General features: G+C 32.5%; 1 protein-coding gene across 3 annotated transcripts in view; it reads right to left on the bottom strand.

The window, feature by feature from the left end:
- Positions 1–15,186, bottom strand: part of ATAD2B (ATPase family AAA domain containing 2B) — a 141,499-nt gene that overhangs the window by 75,098 nt on the left and 51,215 nt on the right. For all 3 annotated transcript variants that reach the window (XM_031466652.2, XM_010992935.3, XM_031466651.2), the window contains 2 exons: positions 14,370–14,544; positions 6,497–6,585 (listed from right to left, as the gene is read on the bottom strand). In XM_031466652.2, the coding sequence (XP_031322512.1) occupies positions 6,497–6,585; positions 14,370–14,544 (264 nt within the window). The remainder of the gene's footprint in view (positions 1–6,496; positions 6,586–14,369; positions 14,545–15,186) is intronic.

Raw genomic sequence — 15,186 nt, 5'->3', positions numbered from 1 at the left:
TAAAAAACCAACCCAGAATTGACTAAAATATTAGAATTACCAGATAAGGACATTAATTACTATAATCATATTACATATGTTAAAAATAGACCCAAATAGAACTTCTAGAGATAAAATTTAAAATATGAAGGAGAAAAATATAACAAAGGGGATTAAAACAGACTAGACATTGAGGAAGAAAAGATGAGTGAGCTAGAAGACAAAGCAACAGAAACTACCCAATATGAAACATAGAAAAGATAGTTTAAAGCAAAATTAATGAATCATCAGTGAACTGCGGAATATAAGCAACTTAACATAGGTGTAATTGGAGGTCCACAAAGAGAGAGACAGGAACAAGGGAGACAGAAAAAATATTTTAAGAAATAATGGACAAAAACATTACAGCTATGATGAAAACTAGAAGCTCACAGATATAAGCAGTTCAATTCAAGAATAAGAATATTCTACCAAAGAACATCCGTAAACAAATTGCACAAAGCCACTGATGAAGAAGAAAAAACTAAAAGCACTCATAGGAAAAAGATACATTACAAAACAAAGAAACAAAGGTAACAAAAGAACTCTACTGAAACAATACGAAGAAGGCAGGGACCAACATCTTTAAAGTACTGAAGGGAAAAAAAAAGTGTAAAACTTGAATTCTATGCCCAGAGAAAAATCTTCAAAAACAGACTAAAAATAGCTACCTATTTTTAGTAATAAGTAATAGTAAATAAGGAAATTTGAACATTTTCACACCATATACAAAAATGAACTGAAAGTAGATTAAAGACCTAAATGTGAGACCAGAACCAGAAACTCCTAGAAAAAACCATAGGCAACACTTTCTTTGACATAAGTCTTAGCAATTTTTTTTTGCATGTCTCCTCAGGAAAGGGAAACAGAAGCAAAAATACACAAACAAGACCTAATTAAACTTAAAAGCTTTTGCAAAGCAAAGGAAACCATCAAAAAAAAAGACAACCTACTGAATAGGAGAAGGTATTTGCCAACGATGTGTCTGATAAGGGGTTAATATCCAAAATATATAAACAGCTCACACAGCTCAATATAAAAAATAAACAACACAATTAAAAGTGGACAGAAGACCTGAATAGATATTTTTCAAAGAAGACATAAAGATGGCCAACAGGCACAGAAAAAGATGTTCAACATCACTAATCATCAAGGAAATGGAAATCAAAGCCACAATGAGATATCACCTTACACCTGTCAAAATGGCTATTATCAAAAAGAGAACAAATAATAAATGTTGGCAAGGATGTGGAGAATTGGGAACCCTAGTGATTAGTAGGAATGTAAACTGGTACAACCACTATGCAAAACATTATGGAGGTTCTTCAAAAAATTAAAAATAGAACTACCATACAATTCAGCAATTCTATTCCTGGTATTTATCTGTAAAAAATGAAAATACTAATTCAAAAAGATATATACACTTCAATGTTCAAAGCACCGTTATTTACAATAGCCAAGATATGGAAGTAACCTAAGTGTCCGTCAACAGATGAATAAATAAAGATGTACTGTATAGACACACACATACACATATATACACACAATAACTATAAAATTGTATATATATATATTATATATACCTGTGTGTATATATACATATATACACACATATATACATACACATACAGTCATAAAAAAGAATGAAATTTTACCACCTGCAACAACATGGATAGACCTGGAGAATATTATGATTAGTGAAGTAAGTCAAACAGAGAAAGACAAATGCTGTATGTTTTCACTTCCATGTGGAATCCAAAAAACCAAAACAAACAAATGTAACAAAATAGAAACAGATTCATAGACAGCATACTAGAGGTTACCAGTGAAGAGAGGGGCAAGACAGTGGAAGGGGATTAAGAGGTACAAACTACTAGGTATAAAATAAATAAGATACAAGGATATAATATACAGCACAGAGGATATAATCAATATTTTATAATAATTTTAATGGAGTATAGGTTATAAAAATATCAAATTACTATGTTGCACAACTTGAAACTAATATAACATTGTAAATCAACTATACTTCAATAAAAAAAGAAAAAACACAGGCTAAGCATCTCAAAAAGTTAAACATAAAACTAGTACACAGCCTAGAAATTCTACTTCTAGGTATCTACCCAAAAGAAATGAAAATATATGTCCACATAAAGATGTGCACATGAGTATTCATAGCACCATCATTCATAATAGTCCAAACTGGAAACAACCAGATGTACCTAATGTGTAGTATACCATATAATTAACACTATTCAGCAATAAAAAGGAAGTATTTACTGACATGTGCTAAATCATAGATGTTCCTCAAAACCATCATACTTAGTCAAAGAAACCAGACACATGAGATCACATACTATATGATCCCATTTATATGAAATGTCCAGAAAAGACAAGTCTGTAGAGACAGATTACTAGTAGATTACTAGTTGGCTGGGGAAAAGGAGGTGGGGGGGTGCAGTAACAAGGATTTACTGCAAAAACACATGATGGCTATTATAGGGGGAAGGAAAAGGTTCTAAAACTGATTTATTCTAATGTTTGTACCATTCAGTATAGTTATTTTAAAAATCATTGAATTTTACACTGGAAATGGATGAATGTTACAATACATAACTCAATAAAATAAATTTTAAAGGTTAAATAAAGGCTTTTACAGATATGGAAACATGAAAGAATTTATGCCCTGTGGACCTTGGACCTACTATAAGAAATACAGGCAGAAAGAAAATTATAGCACATAGAAATACAGATAGCCATGAAAAAATAAAGAAAATCAGAAATGATAACTACATGAGTAATTCTTTAAGATATTATTATCATCATCATTTAAACCTCTTTAAAAGACTGTATGGTATAAAAAACATGTATGACAATAAGATAACAAAACTCAAGAGAAGAAACAGGGCAAGTGTACTATTTTAAGGTTTTCCACTACATGTGAAGTGGTAGATACTCGAAGGTAGATGGTACAAAGTTAAAGACATACACTATAAACCTTAAAACTACCATGAAAGTAATAAAATAGTCCTAACTAATAAGCTAACAAAAGAAATATAATGAAGTCATAAAAACATTCAAGTAATCCAAAAGAAGGAAGAACAAGAAAAAATGGAACAGGAAACAGATGGACAAATAGATAGCCATCATAAAGATGATAAACTTAAACCTAAATATATCTATAGTCACATTAACTGTAAATGCCTATTTTGGTGGAAATGGGTATATTCATTATCTTCACTATAGTTACAATTTCACAGGAATATACATACGTTAAAAATTACCAAGTGTACTCTAAGTATGTCAATGCTTATATGCTTTATGCAGTATAATGCTTTTATGTAGTATATATTGTGTATCAATTATACCTCAATAAAGCAGCTTTAAAAAACTCAACAGTAAAACAAAAAGGAGATTCTAAAAGGCCTTCAAAAATTCTTTTTAGAAAAGCAATAAATGAGAAACATAAAAGAGACAAATAGAAAACATGAAATGGTAATGCCCAACTCATCCATGTCCATAATTACATTAAAAGTAATACATTAAATAATCAAATTAAACTGAAGAGATTGTCAGATTAAGAAAATAAGACCCAACTATATATTATCTATAAGAGAAACACTAAATATAAAGACACTAAAAGGTAGATAGTAAATTAGTAGAAAAAAATGTGACAAGCAAAAAACATCAGAAGTCTGGATTAGCTTAATTATTATCTAATGAACATAGATTTCAAAATAAAATGTATTATAAAAAGATAAAAGGGTACATTTCATAATAAGAAGGGAACTTCAAAATAAAGACATAAAATAATACATGTGTATGCACCCAATACAAAACTTCAAAATAAATGAAACAAAAACCAGTAGAACTAAAGAAACAATTCTACAATCATAGTTGGGCATTTTAACACATCTCTCTGCCACTCATAAAATAACTAGACAAAAAAATCAGGAAAAACACAAAAGATCCTGCGTAACATTATTACAACCTTGTCTTACTTGATATATATATATAGAATACTATACCACAAACAGAAGAATACAAATTCACAAGACAGACAATACCTGGGACATAAAGGAAACAGCAGTGAATTTAAAATGACTGTAAGAGTTATGGTCTCTGATAACAATAATATTAGAGAAACTAATATAACGTTTTATGTAAATTATATCTTAACAAAAAATTAAATTATAAGTAAATAATAATCAGGAAAAAATAAAATTTGTAAATTAAACAACACACTTCTAAATAATCATTGTGTCAAAGAAGAAATACGAGAGGAATTGGAAATCACTTTGAACTGTGTGATAATAAATATAGAAGAGGTCAAAAACAGGAATGCAGCTAAAGCAGTACTTAAAAGTAAACTTAGAGCTTTCAGTGCCTATATTAGAAAAGAAAAAAGTTTCAATCAAAATCTAAAATTCCATCTTAATAATCTGGAAAAAGAAAAAACTAAACCCAAAGCAAAGAGGAAAAAAATAAAAATAAAAGCTAACAAAAGTCATAGAGAGACCTTAAATGTATAGTGCTAAGTGAAAGAAGCCAACCTAAAAGAGTACATACAGGATGATTACAACTACACAGCATTCTGGAAAGGACAAAACTATGTATACAGTAAGACAATCAGTAGTGCCAAGGGCTGAGTGGGTAGGATGGTGAGGGAAAGGAGGGATAAGCAGATAGAGCACAGAGGATTTTTAGGATGGTGAAAATACTCTGTATAGTTCTATAATGATATATGCATGTCATTATACATTTGCCCAAATTCATAAAGTGCACAACACCAAGAGTAACTATGGACTTTGTGTGATTATGATAGATCAGGTTCTTCAACAAATGTACCCTCTGATAAAAGATGCTGATAATGAGGGAGGCAATGTACATGTGCGGGCACAGAGTAAAGAGAAAATCTCTGTACCTTCCTCTCAATTTTGTTGTGAATTTAAAACTGCTCTTTAAAGAAGTTATTAAAAAAAATTTTTAAAAACAAGATTGGAGAGGTCACAGTAATTAGACTCAATACAAAGCTATTAAATAATCAAGGCAGTGGTGTAAGGATAAACCTAAAGATCAATGAAACCGAGTAACAAGTTTAGGAACAGACAACTTGATGGCCAATTTCTGACAAAGATGTCAAGTAATTCTACAAAAACAAGGTAATCTTTTCCATTAACAGTCCTGAAACAACTGGAGAAAAAAATGGAAAAAATAAACTGCAGTGTATACCTTGAACCATCTACAAAAATTAACTCAAGCCCTTACTTTATACTGACATATGTATGTTAACTTAAAATCAATCACTGACCAAAACTAAAGAGCTAAACCTACTAATATCAGAAGAAAATATAAAACTGTTGATAATCTGGCTTAGGCAATTATTCTTAAGACACACACAAAAAAATACACATAAAAAATTGTATCATGGGCTTCATCAAGATTAAAACCTTATTGTTTCTCAAAAAGTCATAGTTAAACAAGCAAAAAGACAAGCCAAACTAGTTGAAAACTTTTCAAAACATAGATCTGACGAGGGCTTACTTAAGTTTTGAGTATATAAAAAAAAATTTATAACACAGTAAGACATACAATATGACTTTTTTTAAAAGGGAATAAAATATTTTAAGAGACATTTCACAAAAGAAAACATACAAATGGGCAATAAGCACATGCTAAGACGCTCAATATTGTTAGTCATTGGGAAAATGCAGATTAATCCCCTACTACACACTGCCTAGAATGGAGAAAAGTAAACAGAATAAAAATACCAGCCCAAATCCTCATACATTACAGGGAAAAACATAAAATGGTAAACGACTTTGGGAAACAGTATCAACTTAAACATACATTTACCATAGGATCCAGCCATTCCTCTCTTAGTTATTTACCCAACAGAAATGAAAAGATATACGCACATGAAAATGTATATGTAAATGTTCACAGTAGTATTATCATAAAAGCCAAAAATAGAAGCAACCCAAATCTCTATCAGGTGAATTAACAATTGTGGTACATACACACACACAGAGCCCAAGGAATACTACTCAAAAATAAAAAAGAACAAGATATTAGTATACATGATGGATAAATCTCAAAAACATTATTCTAAGTCAGAATTAGGCAACTTTTTCTGTAAAGGGCTAGAAAGTAAATGTGTTAGGTTTTGCAAGCCATATGATTTTTCTCTCACAACTCCTCCTTTAACTCTGCTCTTGTAGTGCAAAAGCAGCTATATATAATGCAAAAAGGAATGAGAGTGGCTGTGTTCCAATAAAACTTCATTTACAAAAGCAATGAGAAGTTTAGATTTGGCCCTTAGATTGTGGTTTGCTGACCCCTGTGCTAAATGAAAGAAGTCTTCCTCAAGAACACAGATCTTATCTTTTAAGCCTCATAGCACTTATCCAAGGGTTAAATCTAAATACTATGTCAACAAATGAAAAGAATTCAACATAATCAGATTAGGAAAAATTACCTGTGGATCTGATCTTGTCTGCTAGAGCGAACTGGCGCTAATCCATCTATTTCATCAAAAAATATTATAGATGGTCTCATCAAATATGCCTAGTATAAAAAGAAAACAAACATTACTATATTAGTTTTCATTTCTAATTTAATTACTGTGTTTTTCTAATAGGTAATATAACCAAATGGTACAACATACAGCAGGTAAGAAAGATTACACAATAAAAAGAAAGGCTCCTTACTACCCCAGTCTCCAACCAACCACAAGATCCTCTCCCAGTAGGCAATTACTGTTTTCAGTTTGTTCTTCCATATGTCATTTATACACATACAAAAAAATGTATTTTTTAAATACACTACTTTATTTAATACATTTGAACACACTATACACATTGCTTTCATCACAGCCTATTTTATGTAACAAGATATTTTAATTAGCTTCCATGTAAGTATATAAAGAGCTGCTTCATTCTTTTTTAATAGCTACAAAATGCCCCACTGTATGTACATGCCATAATTAAAAAAGACTCCCCTATTCATGGATATTTAAGCTTTCAATCTCTTCCTATTATCTACAATGCTAGAATAAATATTTGTGTACATGAGTATAAACATATCAAAATTTTAAAAGTTTAAAGTGAAACTACTGGTTCAAAAGGCATGTGTCATTTCTAATTTAGGTATCTGCAAACTGCCTTCCATTGATGTACCAGTTTAGCCTTCTCACCAGAAATATTTTAGTGCTCACCAACAATGTATTACCAAACTTCTTGTTCTTGACTAATTTTTTAGGGTAAAGGATGTTATCTCATTTTCATTCTAATTTTTATTTCTATTATCAGTGAAGGTGAATATTTTTAATAGCTTAAAGAGCTATTTATATTGCTTTTTCTATGTAAGTTTGCCAATTTTCCACTGGATCATTGATCTTCTGCTTACTGATTTCTAGGAGCTATTTATTTAAAAGTTAGACTCTGTGAAAGGAAACACAAATCTTTTTCTGCAGGGGATCTCATTTATCTTTTGGTTTTGCTTACCATTATTTTGTTGCCATGCAGAATCTAGAAAAAGATCTTATACAGTGGATCATTTCATCCATAGTCAAGACTCTCCCTACTCTGATTTGAAACAAATTTCTTCATAGTTTTCTTCTGGTACTTTCACAGCAATATTTTTCTCACTTAAATCTTAGATCTAAGCAGAAACTTAATTTAACTGAAATGATTACAAATGAAAACTCTGTTACTCAAATTACTCAATTTTACTCAAATTAATAGTTGACTTTTGTTTCAAAATTACTTATAGCAAATTCTTGGTTCACAGGCAGGTCAGCTTATTAAAGAAAGGGTACAGGGGGAGGATATAGCTCAAAGTGGTAGAGCACATGCTTAGCATGCACGAGGTCCTGGGTTCAATCCCTAGTACCTCCTCTAAAAAGTAAGTAAATAAATAAACCTAAGTACATCCCTCCCCCGCAAAACAAAATAAATAAATAAATAAAGCTAAAAAAAAAAAAGGGTACAAATTTTTCCTTTCTCTCCGACTGCTATGATACTCGTTAACCTTTCTAGTATTCTCTAATAATTTTAACTGAAAGACAGATCAACCACAAACCTTAGGTTTCAGAAAAGAACTTTGTAAGACTAGAATTATGTAAGACAAGAAGAGTAAAGAGTTCACTATTACTTTTACATAAATGAAACACACAGTTCTATTTTAGAACTATAGCCTCACACAATTGCAAGAAGCAAGCATAGTATTTTTAATAAGTTTTTCTAATAATTTTACTTTATTTTTTGTTGGGGGAGGTAATTAGGTTTACTTATGTATTTATTTTTAGACGAGGTACTGGGGATTGAACCCAGGACCTTGTGTTTGCTAAGCATGCACTCTACCACTTGAGCTATATCCTTTCCAAGTACAGTATTTTTAATGCCAGTTATTGTGATAAGCACTTTACAGTTGACCTCTGAACGAGTTTGAACTTTGAGGGTCTACTTATACATGTATTTTTTTCAAAAAAATATATAGGAATAAATTGGGGGAGATTTATGACAATTTGAAAAGACACACAAATTATACAGCCCAGAAATACTGAAAAATTTAACCACAAAGTATGTGACGGATGCACAAAATATATGTAGATACTAATCTATCATTTACTACCATAAAATATACATAAATTATAAAAAGTTAAAAATCTATCAAAACTTACATGATAAACATTGTACATGGCACCACTTGCAGTCCAGAGAAATGTACAAAGATGCAGGACTAAATCATAACTGTATAAAATCAACCACAGTACATACTGTACTACTATAATAATTTCTTAGCCACCTCCTATTACTATTGCACTGACCTCAAGTGTTGGGACTATCTGCTCTAAATGCTATGTGAGGCTAATCTAACCTCCTCGTGAGCAGTTCATCTCTCTTGTAAATTACAATACATATCGCAGTAAAAAGTGATCTCTCCCAGATCTTCTGTGTTTCTCTTCCTGTTTACTGCAATACGAGTTCCTTTTTCTCCACACCCTCTCCAGCATTTATCGTTTGTGGACTTTTTAATAATGGCCATTCCGACTGGTATAATTTTGATTGTAGTTTTGATTTGCATTTTCTGATAATTAGTGATATTGAGCATTTTTTCATGTGCCTATTGGCCATTTATATGTCTTCACTGGAGAATTGTTTGTTTTGGTCTTCTGTCCATTTTTAGATTGGGTTGTTTTGTTTTGTTTTGTTGTTGTTATTAAGTTATACGAGCTGTTTATATATACTGGAAATTAAGCCCTTGTCAGTCGCATTGTTTGTAAATATTTTCTCCCATTCTGTAGGTTGTCTTTTTGTTTTGCTTATGGTTTCCTTTGCTGTGAAAAAGCTTTTAAGTTTAATTAGGTCCCATTTGCTTATTTTTGCTTTTATTTCTATTGCCTGTGTAGACCACCCAAGGAGAATATTGCTAAGACTTCTATCAGAAAATGTTTTCTTCTAGGAAGTTTACAGTGTCTTGTCTATGTTTAAGTCTTTAAGCTATTTTGAGTTTCTTTTTGTGTATGGCATGAGGGAGTGTTCTAACTTCATTGATTTATATGTGGCTATCTGGTTTTCCCAACACCACTTGCGGAAGAGACTGTCTTTTCTCTATTATTCTTACCTCCTTTGTCAAAGATTAACTGATCATAAGTCTGTGGGTTTATTTCTGGGCTCTCTATTCTGTTCCACTGATCCATATGTCTGTTTTTGTGCCAACACCATGCTGTTTTGATTACTGTAGCTCTGTAGTATTGTCTGAAATCTGGGAGGATTATTCCTCCAGCTTTGTTCTTTTTCTTCAGTATTGTTTTGGTAATTCTAGGTCTGTTGTAATTCCATACAAACTTCAGGATTATTTGTTCTAGTTCTGTGAACAATGTCATAGGTAATTTGTTAGGGGTTGCATTAAATCCGTATATTGTTTTGGGCAGTATGGCCATTTTAACAATATTAATTCTTCCAATCCAACAGCACAGGATATCTTTCCATTTCTTTAAGTCATCTTTAATTTCCTTAATCAATGTTTTGTAGTTCTCTGTGTATAAGGCTTTCACTTCCTTGGTCAGATTTATTGCTAAATGTTTTATTTTTTTGAATGCAATTTTAAAAGGGGTTGTTTCTTTACTTTCCTTTTCTGATATTTCATTGTTAGTGTAAAGAAATCAACTAATTTCTCTATTAATCTTGTATCCTGCTACCTTGCCAAATTCTTTTATCAGCTCTAGTGGTTTGTGTGTGGAGCCTTTAGGGTTTTTGATAAGAGTATCATGTCATCTGCATACAGTGACAATTTTACCTCTTCTCTTCCAATTTAGATGCCTTTTATTTCTCTTCCTTGTCTGATTGCAATGGCTAGGACTTCCAATACTGTGTTGAATAGAAGTGGTGAGAATGGGCATCCTTGTCTTGTTCCAGATTTTAGTGGTAAGGCTTTCAACTTTTCACTGCTGAGTATTATGTGGGCTGTGGGTTTGTCATAAATAGCTTTTATTATGTTGAGATATGTTCCCTCTATACCCACTTTGGTAAGAGCTAAACAGTTTTTTAATGTAGATGACAGTACCCTAGCTCTATTCTGAGAAAAAAAAAAAAAGCCACAAAGGACACTTATTAGCAAGGAAGACAGGTGAGCACCAGGATTTAAGGCTGGAAGGGATAGGCTAATAACTCCAGTGTTCTGTGCAAATGCAGTCACACTCATGATCAGGACTACCTTTATCTATTAAGCTGCTGACCCCCAGATGTGAAGGGAAAAGGTAAACACCAGCTGCCAGTCTTTTGGTTGTACAAGAAGAAGGCCTGAACAATGAGAACCCTTTTTTGGGGTGGTTCCATCGATGCTTTGTCCCTGAAGTCAGGAAGCACCTTTCCAGTAAGAGACTGATTTTTAAAGTTCTCTTGATATTGGACAATGCCCCTGGCCACCCAGAACCCCATGAGTTCAGTCCCGAAGGTGTTGAAGTGACCTACTTGTCCCTAAATACAACATCTCTAATTCAGCCTCTCAATCAAGGGTCATAAGGATCTTTAAGGCTCATTATACGTAACACTCTATTGAAAGAATTGTGAACACTATGGAAGAGAACCCCAATAGAGAGAACATGAATGTCTGGAAGGATTACATCACTGAGGAAGTCATCATTGTTAGAGAAAAAGCCGTGAAAGCCATCAAGCCCAAAACAATAAATCCCTGCTGGAGAATACTGGAGATGTTATGTATACACAGGATTTACGACAGTCAATAAAGGGAATCATGAAAGAGATTGTAGATGTGGCAACAAAGGTGGGGGGTGATGGGTTTCAAGATATGAATCTTGGAGAAATTCAAGAACTAAGAGACATTAACAGAAGATGAACTAATGGATATGAATGCCTCCAAACCTGTGCCAGGAAATGAGAAAGAAGACATAGAAGAAGCAGTGCCAGAAAACAAACTGACATTAGACAATCTAGCAGCAGGTCTCTGACTATTCAAGACTGCTTCTGACTTCTTTTACAACATGGACCCTTCAATGATACAGTCACTGAAACTAAAGCAAACTGTAGGAAAAGGATTGGCACCATATAGAAACATTTTTAGAAAAATGAAAAAGCAAAAAAGTTAGGCAGAAATTACATGTATTTCCACAAAGTTAAAGCAAGGTGCTTGCCTCTCCTGCCTCCCCTTCCAACTCCTCCACCTCTTCAGCCTCTGCCACCCCTGAGATAGCATGTCCAAACTGTCCTCTTTCTCCTCCTCCTTAGCTTACTCAACATGAAGACAATGAAGATGAAGACCTTTATGACGACCCACTTCCATTTAATGAATAGTGAACAATCATCATGCTGTACAGTTAAATTTATTTATTATGTACTTGTGTCACCATGTGAAAAATCTAATAACCGTACAGCTAAAACTGTGTGATGTGTTTTTGTGTCATATCATCACTTAAGTATTCATTATGTAGAACGAGTGCAAGACTTGTACTGAAACAGTCTATCCTTACTATGTATAAGGTGAATGATATTTAATAGAAAAATTAAAAATGTGTTAGTTTTCTTAGTTTCATAACTTTGTTTTCAGAGAATTACATTACCATATAGCATGCCCCTCTCGTAATTGGAGAAACTGCATATCAGCAAATCAACACGGGTAAGAGTTTTTTCCTAATATAGCAATGTTTCCAATACTGTATTAAGAATATGACTGTAATACTGTATACCATAAAAATTTAATAACAATTCACTCACTAGTGTATAGGCTAGGCTACTGTGAAACAATCTTATCAATTACACAAGGCTACTGTAAAGTAGTCATACTGCTGCTTCTTCATTATCAATACACAATACCTATAAATAAATGTGAATGTCTTTTTCATATTATCTTTTCATTTCTGATGCCTAGTGTTAGTCATATGTATAACATCTACAGTGTTCTGTACCATATAAGACAATATTGATGTAGGCTGAAAGACAATTTATTTTGTAATCAGGCAATGTAAACTTTCAGTGTATACTCTCTTCCTTATCATTTTCTTAACATTTTCTTCTCTCTGGCTTACCTCATTGTAAGAATATAGTATATACTACATAATACAAAACATGTGTTCACCAACTGTTTACGTTAGTGGTAAGGCTTCCAGTCAACAGTAGGCTATTAGTAATTAAGTTTAGGGGGAGTCAAAAGTTATACACAGATTTTCGACTACACAGAGGTTGGTGCCCCTAACCCCCAGACTGTTCAAGGGTCAACTGTATATACTTCCTTTCAGTGAAAACTCACAGTAGTCCAGTGAGATAATTATTACTCCCCCCATTTTACAGAAGAGGCAAACAAGGATCAGATGCTTTCATTTACTTAAAGTTGTATAGTTACTAGCAAAGTCAGATGAACTAACATATTTCTGACACCACAGGTCAAACTCTTGGTCAATATATTGTACAGACGTCCCATGGTATCCGTGGGGGATTGATTCCAACACCCCACGCAGATACCAAATACAAGGATGCTCAAGTCCCATATATAAAATGGCATAATACAGTTGGCCCTCCACATCCACAAATTCCACGCCTGTGGATTCAAGGAACCACAGATCAAATTGTTGCCTGAATCTGTGGATGTGAAACCAGCAGATATGGAGGGCTGATTGTACCTCGTTACTTTCATTTGGTACACAGAGCATGTCCTTAATTCAGGAAATGTAGACCCTTTCACTTAAAAAGACACTAATGACGATCAGTAGTATTTTTTTTAAAGGAAGCAAACATTCCAACTACTCTTATCCACAAAGAAAACTATGAAACAGAAATAAATACGGATTTTAAAAGCAGCATGATTTATGCTATGGTTTTGAATGAAACCAAGAGACATTCCTACTCCCAGCATAAGTGGCAAAAAGTATAACTCTGTCAAAAATTTAAAATTAAGTCACTGGACAATTTGCCAGCATTCCCAAGCTAACTCTTTCCTAAACCACCAATGTTATTTTATATTATTTTCTAATTATTATTAAAGTCTCTTGAAGCATGAAGACGGCATATGTTTGACTTCCCAATAAACACTGAGCACCTCGATGGTAAAATTTTTACTTTATTCCTCTTTCTACTATCCACTATCTAGAACACAGCAGTTTTCAATTCTAACAGTAAAAATAATACCTGAAATGCTTTACCAATTACAAAGGACTTTGATACACATCAAATCAGTAATGATTGCTCAACAGATGCTTGTTGAATTTTTTTTAATTTTATGTGGATTTCCTTAGATATAATGAAATATAAGTTGCATTGCCAAATATGAATGACTTTCTTTAGTAGCTCAAATAATTAAAAGTGAATTTTCATCCAGACTAACTTTTATGAGTATTAAGAAATATTTTTAAAGTTACTGTCATATATAAAGAATAAAAGTAGCCTACATGGTGTTTACCCACCTTACTCTGCCTTTTAAAAGCATGCATTTATTACTGAATTCTTCTGGCACCATATTTACACTAATGAAAATAAATAACATACTGTTTTGTGAGATTTCTTGCACAGATATTTAACTTTTTATGCTTGCTCTATTTCCTCAATTTTAATCTAGTGATACATATGTTATACCCAGGGTTTTCAAGAGCACTTAACATGGTATTATATGCCTAGTAGCCACCCCAATAAATGTTTTGTGAATCATCTTAGTCATCTTAGCATCCATCTTAGCAGTGAAACTGCTACTAAATATCTAAGCATACAAATTTAGACCACTGATCCTAAATTTAACATACTGATTAGAAAATATGCTTTGTCATGAACAGTTTGTATTTATAGACTAAACATATTAAATATTCCAAAGAAGACATTCTCATATTAGCTGACTTCACTTACCTGATCAAAAAGAAGCCTAAGCTGCCGCTCAGATTCACCAACCCACTTACTTAGACAGTCTGCTCCTTTTCGCATAAAAAAAGCTACCTTTTTGTCTCCTTGACTGCACTCATTCGCTAGCGCTCTGGCAACCAAGGTTTTACCTGTGCCAGGAGGGCCATAAAACAAACAGCCCCTAGAGGAATAAAGAATCAACAAAAGTAAATTAATGTTATCAACACCACTAATAACCAATATAAAAGCATGCATCTCCCATATAATTTTGTAATAATGTATATTATAATTATTCGACACTGATAATGCTTTTTGTACTATACAGACAAAAGTTACACTTTGCTGAGAGGACTCAAGGATGTTCTCAAAGCACCAAGCTTTGGCAGAAGAGAATTAGTTTAACCAGAGTAGAGAGTAATTTGTCACGATACATCAAAATATTAAAGGTGTTTTCCCTGTGATCAGGAAATTTCACATTTTAGAATATGTCATATAGAAATACTAAAAAGAATATTATAAAGATAGATTTTTTTAATCTAAATGCTATCTAATAATAAGGGGCACATATATACAATGCTATATCTATAAATTGAACACTAATATGATGCCAAAATGAATAATACACATTATTGAAATGGGAAGATGTCTATAATATACTATAGAGTGAAAAACAAAGTTACATAAGGGTATTTTTGAATAATCTCATTTATATTAAATGTTTACATGTGTATAATATAGGCAAAATATAAACTTAATATATGCATATATATATAAAAGAAAGCTGTAAAGAAATAAAAAACTTTTCATCACTAAGGAGTAGGAT

The sequence above is a fragment of the Camelus dromedarius genome, chromosome 15, assembly GCF_036321535.1.
Source record: "Camelus dromedarius isolate mCamDro1 chromosome 15, mCamDro1.pat, whole genome shotgun sequence".
Lineage (NCBI taxonomy): Eukaryota > Metazoa > Chordata > Mammalia > Artiodactyla > Camelidae > Camelus > Camelus dromedarius.
The sequence above is the reverse complement of the archived record's forward strand: the minus strand, read 5'-3'. Positions and strand labels throughout refer to the sequence as shown.